The sequence below is a fragment of the Alligator mississippiensis genome, chromosome 2 (genome assembly GCF_030867095.1).
Source record: "Alligator mississippiensis isolate rAllMis1 chromosome 2, rAllMis1, whole genome shotgun sequence".
In the NCBI taxonomy this organism is placed as follows: Eukaryota; Metazoa; Chordata; order Crocodylia; family Alligatoridae; genus Alligator; species Alligator mississippiensis.
The window spans coordinates 87,818,837-87,833,620 of NC_081825.1; the positions used below are offsets into that span (position 1 = coordinate 87,818,837).

Consider the following 14,784-nt stretch of genomic DNA (forward strand, 5'->3'; position numbering starts at 1 on the left):
TATTGAACCACGGCAATAGATATTAACATTAAAGTTGAAACCAGAACTGACGCACATTGGAGGAAAGGCATAATATGGTACATGATTGCTCCAAACATCCATTGATCAAGCAGGACAGCCGTCAAAGTAAAAGGCAAGCAAAACAACAGGTCCCAGGGCTCACGCAGAGGACACAGATGCCTCCCTTTCTCCCCACTGTCTGTCTGTGGCTGACAGATGGCTGGAGGCAGGCAGCAGGTGTAAGGGGAGGGGCTGTGCTGGCTCGGCTCTGGCAGAGTTCAGGGGCAGGGCCCACTGCGCACTTGGCTGGAGCACCCTAGTGTGGGGCAAGTGCTAGTGTGCCTTCCTGCAAAAGAAGAGTGGAGGGTGGGGGAAGGCCACAAAGGAGGCTGGGATGCTGGAGGACAGTGATCTAACTTGAATTGATTGTGGTTAAAGTCCTATACTGATGTCACTGTCTTGCTGACTTAAGATCCTTAATCCATATTTGTTCCTACAAGGTGTTTCAGCATTTCAAAACAGCAGAATATATATGATGAAAACCATTTTTTTTGTTTTTAAAACAAACAAACAAACACACAACCAAAACCTGCTCTTTCCATCCCTTTTTATTTCCATTGTCATATTTCTCACTACAATCAGCTCTCACCAGACTAAATTCATGCTAACCAGAAGCAAAATGCACTTTAAGGAGGTTTTTCAAAATAATGGCAGAAATATATTTTATCTGTGTCCAGGTAAGACTCAAAACCATGTGAAATAATAGGATACTGTAAAATGACCAGAAAAAAGGAGTAATTAGGTATACTAAGAGGGATGGGAACAGCCTAGAAGATAATGATAACTAGGCCTGTGAATAAGAAAGTCTGTAGAGAAGCAGCTAAAAGATCTGTTGAATTCTGGCAAGTGTGAGGCAGAGGTATGGGCGGAGCAGGAGTCCCATCATCACAGAAGGAGATAAATATCTTCTAATCACACCCAGAAACAGAAATTTATTTGTAAAAAATGGTTAGAATAGTCACATATTCTGAACAATAATCATTTAGCAAAATAAATGTCTGGATTACAGCCTCGCTATAATTGATATTGAATAAACAGTTGAAATAATTCATGTTAATTATTGATTTCTTGGACCAAGGTACAGCTGAAACAATATTTGCTTGAGCTATAAAAATGTTTTTTGTACACTGGGCATGATTTCCTTCAAAGAAATAGGCAAGTAAAGAATAATATTATCATTAACCTATATAATCCTGCTCTACACAAATGCACAAGTCATTCAGCCTCTGAGTTAACCTTTCACACCCAAAGTTGATAAGTATTGCTAACTACAACTCAGTCACACCTAAAACTGAATATTTCATAGTTCAGTAGGCTCACAGTTGTAACTTTTTGTTTGTTTTACAGTTTATTGTTGAGCTTACAGGATCATGATATTTGGAAGCATGGAATAAGAGATATCAAATCAGCTTTTATACTGTTGTTGAGGAATCCATATAAGATGGGATTCAGGCAGCAGGACATCATGCCCAGTAAGTGACATATACAGTATACTAATTTAAAATGCCTATTAGAAATGAGATGGGCATTAAAATCAGTCACAACATGGAAAAGGTGAAGAGGCATCCAACTGACAGCAAAAACTAATATCAGAGCTGTCAGTCTGCAGAAAACCCGCCGAGATCTTGTCTTAATTCGAGTGATGGATCGGGATAGTGTAATTGCATCCTGCCCATCTGAATTTTCTTCTGGTTTCATCTCAAAGCAGATGGGTACCCCTGGTAGGAACTTACTTGAAGAAAGCTGGCTTCTTTCTGTCCCAGAGGTATCTGGGAGGTTTCCAGAATTATTATTCTGTTGATGCCTTAAAATAGCTGGCATCACACTAGAAGTCTTTTTACTATACCTTCTTCGGTGTTTTCTGACAAATGTGTAACTCCATCCAGAACTGCTGGAGAGCTGTGCCTGGGGTCCGCTACTCTTAAGTGGATGAAGTGTGAGGTTTATCATCTCATTTTCTTCAAATTTGTTTTCCTTGTTTGACAGTTTGGAACTTACACTCCTGCAGACACTAGTATGACTTACAGTTAAACAAACCAAGGGTAATATATACTGCATGAATAATAAAGAAATAGTGAAGCTGATTCTGTATGAATCAGACGGCCATGACTCAATACACAAAAGCCTGTTGCCTAGTCCCTCTAGATTAATGGATTCATGGAGATCTACAATTTTGTGGAAAACTGGCAGAGGGGAGCAAATGGCACAACCAAGAGCCCAGATGGTTGCTATTAAGAAATATCCATGTCTTGCTGTTAAATTACTAGAAAGGGGTTCTTTTATCATACGGTATCGAACCACAGCAATAGATATTAACATTAAAGTTGAAACCAGAACTGACACACATTGGAGGAAAGGCATAATATGGCACATGATTGCTCCAAACATCCATTGATCAAGTAGGACAGACGTCAAAGTAAAAGGCGAGCAAAACAGCACAACTAAAATGTCAGAAAAGGCCAAGTTTCCAATAAGAATGTTTATTACTGTCTTCTGCTTGCGTTTTATTAAAGCCATTAGAATAAGCAGATTTCCCAGAAGACCAACAAGACTTATAAAGGTGTACAACCCAATCAGAAAGTACTGTATGTCATCTACACTGCTCTTATAATCTTCCCAGGCAGAAAAATCAGAACTTCTTGTAGTAGCAGAGGTGTTCTCCTTGGCAACGGTCGTGTCATTTTGGTCTTTGAGTTCTAAATCCATATTACAGTCCTGCTTAGAATCAGAAAGACATTAATTAGCAGCTGAAGAAAAGATGACACTGATTTTAATCATAATTTACAGAAACATCTTATTTTCTATTACTTTAGCACATTTGAAAGTATTGTGATAACTATATGTTGTAGCAAATCCTGTATGCCTATAAGATGACATCCATTTAATTTCCATAAATCTTGGCATATGTTGTACAGCCTACCTAGATCTCAACACCTTGGTTCTCATATTTCACAGTTACAATTTAAAAGTATGCACTGTAAAACGAGCAATTAAAAATTGCTCAGTGTGGGAAAGACCCTAGACCCCTTACATGAGTGAGCACTTATTCACAAAAGCAGTCCCTATACAGTCAGTGGGATTACTCACAAGAAAACCTGCTCATCAGTGTGGGAGGGGTTCACAATCACAGTCTGGCAATAAGCAAAAATAATTTATCTTACAGGACAACAAATTACACTGGAAGTATTTTAAAATACCTAATGTGTTGAAAGATGGAAATCTTTCTTACCTTGATACAAGGTTCCTGAGTTCCCACTGAGTTCACTGCCTAGCATGGTAATCCCTGAAATAGTAGTCATATTCAACCTGCATCTCTTAATTTGGAATGTTAACAACATTACAGGGGCAATGCTATAGCCCTTTCTGAGCACATCTAGACATGCAAGTAATGCAAAGCAATAAACTCTGGCGTTTATTGCCATTTGAATGTGCATCTGGAAGCATAACACATTGACCTGGGTTGGAGCAGCCCCAGCTGGTAGGGGGTCGGGGGGGGCAGCCTGCCAACCTGGAGCTGCTTCCCCCAACCCAGCTCAATGTGCTGGGGATGGGCTGGCTGGAGTAGGAGGGTGCTTCAGTGTGGGGTTAGCCAGCAGGCAGCCCCTGCACTGAACCACTCTCGTGTCCCAGCCAGCCAGGGCGGCGTCTACATGTGCGCTGCTGAGATATCTTATTCTCCACAGCAGGATAGTACTTGAATTTACATACAGGCACACATTTAGACACCAAGACATTTACTGCACAGCTAATTTTAGTCTACTGTGCAGTAAACTTCTCGTGTAGACACGTCCATTGAGGCGTAATTACCACTAATGTCATAGGGAAGTTTGTCACAATAGAAGGGATACAGAGGCTTCCAAATTATTCTTATTATGAGATGTATCTATATAATGCTCATGAAGTACAGGTTTTAGTATTTAATTATTTCTCAAATAATATTTCCAAAAAACTGAAAAGTGAGGGAAAGATAAAGCACAAAAAAGCCACACAGTCACTGTCAGGTGTTCCTAAATTTTCAGGAATCTTTTGAGCAGAAGTTCTGGAGGTCCTACAAAACAAAGTAACTGGATGCAGTATAGAGAAGCCAGTGCTGTTTTTTTTAATGCAATGACACTGCAATCTTCATATAATTGCTTACTATTTGGGACATATCTAACACATTAGAATCATAGAAAATTAAGGGTAGAGGTGACCTCAGGAGGTCATCTAGTCTGACTCCCTGCTCAAAGCAAGACCATCCCCAACATATCATCCCAGCCAAGGCTTCGTCTAGCTTGGTCTTAAAAACCTCCAAGAATGGAGAATCCACAACCTCTCTGGGTGGCTCGTTCCACTGCTTTACTATCCTCGTAGTGAGAGAGTTTTTCTTAATGTCCAACCTAAACCTCCCTTGCTGCAAGCTGAGACCGTTGCTCCTTGTTCTGTTATCTGCCATCACTGAGAACAGTCCAGCTCCATCCTCTTTGAAATCACCCTTCAAGTAGCTGAAGGCTGGTGTTAAATCCCCCCTTAATCATCTCTTCTCCAGAAGAGGTGCACATTTTTTAGAGGGAGTGGCTTATAAAGGCTACATGGATCATCCAATAGGCTGCATTTGTAAGGAAGCTCCATGTACTGGGGTAACAAAATCAAAGAACAAGGGTGGCTTGAAATTCCTAGAAAGTGGAGGCCTGCTTGTATAATCTATTTTAGTGCTTTAAAACTTTGGACAAGTTTACTAGTCCTGAGAGATATCAGTTAAAAGGCTAAAGTAAACCCACCTTTCTCCTTTTTTCACTCGTTTCTGTTTTCATAGCTCTCCAACCTCTCTGACCACCACAGAAAGAACATTTGACCTTTAAACGGGGAGAAATGCCATACCTACCTTCCTCTAGCTGCTAATCACCTTCTCAGAGCATACCTTCTTAGTGCACATTGCCAGCTTAGTACCAGTTCTTCCTGCCCCCTACCCTCAGCTACATGCTGTGTCTTCACAGATACTTTCAGATCTACAGGATGTGGTAGATTTTGGCCATGGGAGAAAGCAGTGATGCATCTAGGGTAGGGCAGCCAGGGCAGCTGCAAGAGGCACAGACTCATGAGCGGAGGTGGGCACAGAAAAAAACAGCTGCCCTTGCAGGTGATTGTGCCAGCAGCATAGCAGCAGCAGCAGCCAGAAGTCACTCCTGCCCTCACGTACGATGGCTGCCCCAGGCTCCTGGCTATCTCATTATGTCTCTGGGAGAAATTAAAGTAAGCATCCCAGTGGGCCAAGCAAAGATGGCTCCTCTAAAAATTGCTGACTGTCCCTCTTAAAAATTACAAATCTACCACTTCCCTTCATCACAAAACTTACCTACATAGGGAGCAGAACCTAGAGACCTGGCCAGCTCTTAGGCATAAAGCACTCTAGAAAGGGCTATTTACCACTGGTTTTCATTCATGTAAAAGTCTGCTTCCTCTGTCATCTAAGGTGAGAACTATTGGAGGCTTTTAAGACCTGACTAGACAAAGCCTTGACTGGGATGATCTAGTTGGGGATGGTCCTGCTTTGAGGAAGGGGGTTGGACTAGATGACCCCCTGAGATTCCTTCCAACCCTAATTTTCTATGATTCCATTTATTAATGAGTATAATATCCACCATTTTTCCATCATCACCATCATGTGAGAGGGAGAATAAATAGATTTTGAATCTAGTGATTTTTTGTGACAATTTGACAAGTTTGGGATAAAGTGCTACTTAAACACAAACAGGACAAATGTAAGAGCAGGTGGAGCCAATGCGAATAATCTAAATACTTTATTCATGATGTCATGGAGGAGTGCATTAGTTTAAAGTATGAATCTTTTTCTGGTAACTAGTAATATGATTGGATAAACTATATGGTGGATAGAATATCTGGTGCTTAGGGTAGTACTAAAGCAATGAGATTTGCAGGTGACCTAAACTATACATTACTATACTCCCCATTGTTCAGAAGCTTTTGTGAAGGGACACCTTTACTTGGAATTTTGGGGCATTCTAGTTTATGGGTTTTCAAATAAGTACAGCATTTTCTTAAAAGACTAGCTGAAGTCAGTAATAGATTGATTTTTCAGAAAGGTTCATAACTACAAATCACCCCAAAACAGTGGGAGCTGCAAGTCTCAGTGCCTTTGAAAATCAGGCTAAGTTTCTTTTTAGACAACGCTATCGATATTTTTTGCCTGGTGAATCTGCAGTAACCACAGTGTAGGGCACTGCAGGGCATCAGATATGTGTACTTCCTGAGCAGGTATATGGTGGAATCCTAGCTCCTTGTGCAGGAGAATTAAACCAGTTCTGCTTCCCCTGATTCAACCAGGAGGAACTGCTGTTTTTTCCTATATTACTGAGGCTGCGATAAACAAATGTGTTTGCGTTATGCTGAAAACTCCATTCTGATTTGTGAACATTTTGATGCTGTACTGTTCATGGTGCTGTATCCTATATTTTTGCATGGTAATGTCCATCTTAGCTGAGATCCTGGAAGATTTGTAAGGAGAAATTCTTATATCTAGCAGAAGAGATATGTAGGAAAGATGCCAAGGGTCCTGAACTTGGACAACCCTCCTGCAGATAGATACGTCTCAGAACAAAAGGTTGTCTGCCGTCCAAGGGAACTAGGTCTGGAGTTGTGCTTCTGGTCACGTGACAGGGATTTTTAAACTTTTAAGTCATCATTACATGAAAAGAGAAGCAGAACTTTCTTTATGAGTTGGTTCTAATCAAACCTAAGGTTCTGTCACCAATCAGCAAACAGAAAAGGAGAGTTCAGGAGGGCCCTTTGACTCTGAAAGGATGCTACCTATGACCAACAGGCTCTTGAAATGATGAGGATGTTGGGGATAGGTTCTGCATAAAGGGGGTTGTTATTTTTGCCTTGATCTGTGCTTTGATTTATGCAGAGGAACTCACAGACAATCTAGGCAATCTTGTTTTAATTCTTGCAGGTGAAACTATAAACAAGATAACCCAAAGGTGAAAGATGAAACTATAAACAAGATAACCCAAAAAGATGAAGTTTGGGTTCGGCATGTTAAATATATTGTTGCGTCTTAGAATATGGCACTGGTCATAGGGTCTAGGTAAGTGAATGCAGTTGCAGCAAATCCCAGTTACACAACAGGCCAGTTATCCAGGTGAGCTATGGAAATGTACACGGATGTTATGAACTATGGTAATAGTTAGAGATCACTGTAATTCAGGCTCTGGCAGGGGGACAAACAGGCTCCCTGTAGGCTCGCTGGAGCCAATTTCAGGCATTTTTCAGGGCTGGCTCTCCCACGCCTCTAATTGGCTGAGAGGACCACTTTTCTGCCATGCTACACAGAAAAAGGGAGGGGGAAATTCCTCACCATTCCTGCACGTCAGCAAACCAAAGCAGGGCTCAACAGAGCCCTGCCAGGAAGGAAGAAGTGCTTGTGCCCCATGCCCGGCTGTGGGAGCAGGCACCCAACATAGGTATGAGTTGGGTTGGAGCAGTCCAGGATGGCAGGGGACCTGGGAAGTCAGCCTACCAGTCTAAGGCTGGTCCCACTGGGCTCAGTGTGCTGTGGAGGGGCTGGCTGGGGCAAGAGGGTGCTTTAGACTGAGGCTAGCCAGCAGGCAGCCCCTGCACTGAAGCACCCTCGTGCCCCAGTCAGCTGGGTCAGCGTTGACATGTGAGCTGCAGTGCATAGGGTTGCATGTGTAGATGCTGAGACATTTACTGTGGAGCTAAATAGTCAGCTTCACAGTAACCATCTCATGTAGATGCAGCCAGTAAGTCCCTGATTATGAAGTTTATGCATCTCTGATTAGTTAGTCTAAAGGTGCAAACGTACCCTGCCTTCTGCCTAACTTCAGATTAACACAGCTTCCTCTCTGTGCTCATACATACATTAAAGCAAGAACATCCATCATGAACTAGAAAATTCCTTTCTTGAATCTAGTTCATTTATACCAAATTACATATTTTAATTTTCACCCATCTTTTTATGAGTACTTTAGACCTCTTTTTCCTTCCCCAAATTATGCTTCAAGAGGTTTTTGGAAATCTAAATTGATCTAAAGCCTTAAAATAAAAAAGGAGTTTAAAATACCTGCTGATCTCACAGTCTCCTGGCATACTATGTTTAATGTGATTTAAAATTAATCTTATTATTGTGCCTTAAGACTTTTGATTATTTAAAAATGCAAAATTAAATAATCCATAAATCAGAGTTTTGGAGGATAAATAGGATGCAAAGTTTTAATGTTTGCTGAAGGTTTTAAAAGGGAAAATCTTAGAGACATAAAAGGCAGTTAGGCACCAACTTCTACTGAAAGCAAACAGGAGCTAGGTATTACATTTGTCCCTCTGAGAGTTTTCTTCATATTAAATGAGACTTCTCTAGGCATGTGTATTGAAAAGTGTCCTTTTCTGGTGTTGTTAACACATTTTAACTCAGCTTTAATTGACTTGGGCCTGTTTAATCTAGTGTCCATAATTGTTCGGTAATGTTAATAGGGACTAGTGGGCCTTGAACAAACAATAGACTCCCAGAAATTTATCATTAGCCCCCCCTCCCACCACCCCCAGAATCTCCCCCTCCCAAAATGCATGCAATAAAATTAAAACATTACCAAAGTATCAAGGCTGTGCTGTTAAGTGCCCAGAAAATAAAAGAGTTGAACACCACAATCTTAATGCTGCTCTGTTGTACGCAAGTATTATGCTGGTCTATGATTATATATCTGATAATTATCTATGCTTGTAGAAAGCTCACTGAATTATGTTGTATTGTTTAAGAAACAATGTCATCATGTAAGTAAAGACTATTGTACCACTTGTGAGCCACAGGACGGAGTTAAGGTTGTGCGTTCACATTATACAGATTCAAGAATTAGAGCTACCATTCCAAATGTTTCTGTTCTTTGACTTGTACAATCAGTGCATTCAGCAGCAAACTCCATTTCGAGAACCCTTGAGATTTCAAATAAGAGTAAAATCATTTCAACCTCCACATAAAAGTGTCTTCTTGCATGCTAATGTGGCATCTGTCAAAGTGACCAGGGCTGATTAAAACCCCCCAAAAAACAGCAGTTCTCCATCCTGTAAAACAAGACTATAGCTTCCCACTGAAGGCAAAAGTACTCAGTTAAGTAACAATATCCCTCCAAATGCATGCAAAGGGATGTGATGTAAGGTAAGGTGACCCTTTCCTGATCAAAAAAGGGCTACACTCTGTTGCTAACTGATGTACTTCTGAGCGCCTATAGAGTAACTTAACTACCTTCTAGAAATGATGATGATGATGATAACCATGATGATAAGGATGCTAATGACCTTAAGATAGGCACCTGCTTTTTTTAAAATCCAGGGAATAGCGGTAGGCTCTAGTTCAAACACATTAAAATCAAGGAGTCTCGCCCCGGTAATTACATGGTAATTAAGCACCTATCTCATCTGAGGAGATGCCGGTCTCCAAACGCTGCCTAGGGCGACGTCCCCAAGGGAGCCGATAAAAGGATCCTTGTCCAGGTGTCTCGGAGGTGGCGGGCGGCAGGGTCTGCGAGCGCCCCGCGGGCGGCCCGGAGGACTTTCACAAGGCCGGCGTTTAGAAAAAGTCAGAGGACAAAATGAGCCGTGACTACGGGTTCAAACGCAAGCCGCTGCTCCCGGACCGAGGGGATCGCGCTAGTCCTGGATGTTGAGGGATCGCCTGCCCACGAGGACCCCAGGGATCGCGTTATCCCGGGACCCGAGGGGGACCACCTTATCCCAAGGACCGAGGGGATCGCGCTAGTCCTGGATCCTAAGGGATCGCAAGGGATTATCTCAAGGAGCGAGGGGACCGCGTTATCCCAGCCTCCAAGGGGATGGCGCTAGCCCCGGATGCTAGGGGATCGCCCATCCCAGCACCTGAGGGGACGGCGCTACCCCTGGGGATGGAGGAGGGGCGGGCCGAGGGCGCTGCACCCCCAGTCCCCGGCTCCCAGGGCAGGCAGACGGAGCCGGATCGTCCGCTTCCCCGCCCAAGGCCTCGCCAGCCAGTTCCGCGGCCGGCCCCGCTGGGCTCCAGGCTGCACCCCCCGCCCCGCCCAGCCTGGCCCTGGCCCCGGCCCCGGCCCCGGCCCGCCGACACGTGCCGCTACCTGCTGCCGCCCGGAGCGCCGCCCCGCTCCCGCCAGCGCCGCCCTGCCCCCCCGGGTCGGCTCTTAAGGTGGCCGCGGGCAGCGCCCCCACGGGAGACCCCCCTTCCCTTCCCTTCCCGCCCGCCCGCCCGCCGCCATCCCCTCTCCCGAGCTGCAGCACCAGCAGGGGCGGGTTGTTCTTTCCCCGGCCTCCCTCAGCCCAAGGAGCCGGGCTTTGTAGCCTGGTTTTCCCTACTCCTCGGCCATGCTGGCGGGGCAAGGCGGGTGTTGCGCCCCTTGCCTGGCGCTGCTGTGCCGGGGAAATGGGGCATGTGGAGCTCCCTGATGGCGCGTCTACACGTGCGCTTTAATGTGCACTAGCCTCTTTTACTGCGTATGAGCGTGTCAGTGAACATCCGTGCAATTAGGCTACTGTGCAGTAAAAGAGGCTACTGCACATTAAACATCACTTAAGAAACCTTCACTTTAGGTACTGCGCATTAGCCTAATGCTCATGTGTTGAGTACCTCAGGGCATTTTTACACATGCAAGCACCTGGCGCTGTGTGGCTTGGAGTTGTATGAGTGGCAAAAGGGGTGTCAGCACTGGGAAAATGGCAGTGGCACGCTTTTGAACTAAAAGACAGAAGGTGTTTTAGTTCAAAAGCGCACCACTGCCTCCATTTTCTCAGCACTGACGTGCATTTCATCATTTACACAACTGCACGTAGCACTGCACATCACCTTGCATGCGGAGCAGACTCGGTTAATCAAGTCTCTGAAGCAACAGGTTTCCAGTGCATTGAGGGACTAAAAGGTATGTGTGGTAATGCCCTCACATTGGAGGTACTAAATTTAATGTGCATTAGGAAAAGCGCATTCATGCATGTGTAGATGCTCCCTGAAGGACAGCTGATTTATTTTTGTATGGCAGCAGCTTGGGTTTTGGGAGCCAGAGCTGTGACAGGAATACCCCTGACCTCCTGAATCCACCTCCAGGGGGATGAAACACTCAGTGATTGTTCCACTCTGTGAGTGTTGGTGGAAGGAGGGACACGGGCTTTGTCCATCAGGGCATCTGGAAGTAGCACCTAAGAGCAAGAGCAAGGTTCAGAAGCGTACAAATGCTCTTTTATTTCAGAAGAGCAGAGAACAAATTCAGTGTGCCCTTGTTGCCAAGAAGGATAACCACATACTGGGCTGCATAAGTAGGAGCATTGCCAGCAGATAGAGGGAAGTGATTGATTATTTCCCTTTATTCTGCACTGATGAGGCCACATCTGGAGGACTGTGTTCAGTTTTGGGCCCCCCACTACAGAAAGGATGTGGAAAAGTTGAAGAGAGTCCAGCGGAGGCAACAAATGTGGTTCGGGGGCTGGAGCACATGACTTATGAGGAGAGGCTGAGGGAACTGGGCTTTTTTAGTCTGCAGAAAAGAAGACTGAAGGGGGATTTAACAGCAGCCTGTAACTACCTGAAGGGGACTTCCAGAGAAGATGGAGCTGGGCTGTTCTCAGTGGTGACAGATGACAGAATAAGGAGCAGTGGTCTCAGGTTGCAGCAAGAGAGGTTTAAGTAGGATATTAGGGAAAAAAAATCTCACTAGGAAGGTGGTGAAGCATTGGAACAGGTTACCTAGAGAGGTGTGGTGGAATCTCCATCCTTGGAGGTTTTTAAGGCCCAGCTTGACAAAGCCCTGGCTGGGATGATCTGCTTGAAGATGATCCTGCTTTGAGCAGGGCACTGGACTAGATGCCCTCCTGAGGTCCCTTCCAACCCTAAGTTTCTATGAGTCCATGATTCTATGAAATAAGTGACAGATCAGTCAGCCCTATAAGCTGCTCAATCACTCTTTTAGAGAGGCCTTCTCTTGTAGCTAAATGCGCCTGTACTAAACTAGTTCCAATGGAAAGGGAGTGAATTTATTACCTGAACATTTCCCCTCTGTTAGCCATTTTGTGCTGTTCACTTTCTTTCTATAATATCCAGGGTAATAGAAGAACCCTAATTTTCCTTATAGGATGTTATGTACTTTGAAGCTTGGCATTCCCATTTCCACACAGGTTCCTAGCTACAGTATTTCAGCAGGAGCCATACAAAGACTGAAGTTTGTTTAAAATGGGTCAGACACCCACAGTGCAGCTCTCCAAGACTTTATCATCACATTTGCCTGGTAGCTGAGAGGGAACAGAAGCAAACAGCTCTTTAAGAGCATGATATATAAATAGGTACAAAAATGGCAGATCAATGTTGCACACATAATTACTAAATAGGTCAGAAGTCAAAATATTGTGACTTGAAGACTACCACATACAGAGAAAGGATTACTTCCTCAATACTCTAAATCACATAATTGTTTCTTGTAGAAATGAATATGGTAGTTTTTGCTGAGGTAAAAGTCTGCTTTCCAGTCAAGAGGAAGTCTTTCTGAAGAAATAAGTTCATCCTGCTCTAGAAAGAATACTAAAGCTACTTCTAGTTCCCATTGATGTTGATAGGAATTTTTGCCATTTATTCCATGGGATCAGGAACAGGCTCAAGCTTACTTTATTAAAGAATTTGTGTTAAAATATTTAATGCATTATTTATATTCTGTTAATTCAATATTACAGCTAATATGATAACATCATGCTATAGATACCATGTAAGCATAATGACACAATAAATAAATTTACAGTAATTTACACATGGTGTTATACACAAGCCACTGTTCTATCATTGTCCTATCAGTTATTTAGCTTAAGCTATGTTCACTTTTCCCCCAAACCTGAAAAATTAACTAGCCTGGCTTCTCAGATAAATAAATACTGTAGTCCTTACTCGGGCAAAACTCTGGATCCAGTCAAGACTGGATTATATCTGACCAGGGACTACATCCAAAATGTGCATGCAGGGTATTTTTAATGTAAATATTATGTTTAAATTTTACCATCTCCTTTGGAATGGGGGATATTGGATATATTATAGAATGAGACATTAAAGCACAATTCTGAGACCCATTAGTCACCACAAAACAGTACTATTACTATTGTAAGAGTAAATGGCAGAATTTAGCCTTAAAATACAATCCATTTTAGGGCCTGGACAGGTGAAACTAAAACATTTAATACAACATCACTCCAGCACTACCAAAGTCTAATAGCACTGTCTTGAGAATACCCAGCATTCCTTTCCTCACACAATAGACCTGTCATATATGTTTAGGCCTTTACTTGAAGTGTTTTTACATGTATGACAATTGCCTCCCAATTTTCATATACTCTCATTACACGGTAAGTATTTAATACAATATAAGCAAAACCTTTTGAGGTATGAAAAACCTTATCATGTAGAAACAAAAGTGATGGTCATACTCATTTTGAAATAACTCTAAGACCACAAGGATACTGAAAAATTCAATAAAAGACCAAATATGTTTGTTTATATAAGCAGCTTTAATTTATGGAACTGATCACAAGAGTAATATGATGGGGATTTGTCCCGTATTTCTTGTGTTTTGAACTCAATTATTCCTAAGTGGTGATATCTGTAACAATGCTCTGCTTCTGTGGAGCTGGCATATGTAAAGGTCAGGAATATGAAATCCAGTCTCTTACTAATGGTGTGAATGTGGGAAAGTCCTAACCCACCACTTCTCACTTCACACTCCTATTCTTTGGCTGTTGTCTTAGTCACAGGATTACAAGAAAAGCTACATCATTTGTAGTCTGTTGTACAGCTGAGCAAGAAAAAGGTTTTCTGTTTTGTGATTTTCCTACTTACGAGATTTCAGGGGGGTTTTCCAGCCTACGTAGGGATGAAACTGAGACCTCTGAAGTGTTCAGAAAAAGCGTGTATGAAAGAGACATTGAGACCCACTCCATAAGAACTAGCAGTGATTAAGGTACTCATTTGGGATGTTAGAAACCTGGGTTTAAGTCCCTGCTTTGAATCAGCATGAGCATGAATCCAGCATCTCAGGTGAATGCCCTATGATAATCTTAACTCTTCTGAAATTGGCATGTCTCTTGCTCTTAGTTTGACTAGAAATTCTATCCTGGGTCTGAAAACCTTTCCTAAAGAAATCTCTTTAGAAATAGACACATTTTGGTGAAAGCTTTGGATTTAACAGATCAGCTCCCACTTTTCCAACTGTATTCTTCTTGTCAGACTGTTCCTGACCAGCTCTATCCAAGTAGAAGCAAGTGCATTTTCATTAAGAAGAATCTCCTGGTCCATTCATTCATAGCTTCCCTGTGCCTTGCTTGCTACAAAGTTTGTAGCCTGAGAGCCCTTCTTTCCCAATAAAAAAATTCATCCTTGGGATGTCTGGGGTGGGGAGGGGGTGCGTACTAAGGGGGATGGAGAAGAATTAACTGTGAGGAGGAACTTTATAGATCAGAAACAAAAATCCTTTTTGTGGCATGTAGTTGCTGTCTATGGTTTCACCAGCCTCAGCCTCTTGTGCAAGTCTTCTGTATAATGATGATGATGATTTCACCCTAAGAACAAACTGTGATACTTACCTTGTTGGTGGTCCTGAGATGGCCTATCCAACTGGCAATACACTGCCTGATTTTTCTAAACTTGTAAACAATAATTTGTTTTCCACACCCATATTTGGACAGTGTATTGCTGATACATATGCA

General features: G+C 43.0%; 1 protein-coding gene across 1 annotated transcript; it reads right to left on the reverse strand.

The window, feature by feature from the left end:
- Positions 1-598: 598 nt before the first annotated feature.
- Positions 599-10,099, reverse strand: NPY5R (neuropeptide Y receptor Y5). The gene is made up of 2 exons (XM_006275113.3): positions 9,481-10,099; positions 599-2,775 (listed from the first exon to the last, which is right to left on the reverse strand). The coding sequence occupies exon 2, from the start codon at positions 2,764-2,766 to the stop codon at positions 1,429-1,431; it is 1,338 nt and encodes a 445-aa protein (XP_006275175.1). The 5' UTR covers positions 2,767-2,775; positions 9,481-10,099; the 3' UTR covers positions 599-1,428.
- Between the last annotated feature and the right edge of the window lie 4,685 nt (positions 10,100-14,784).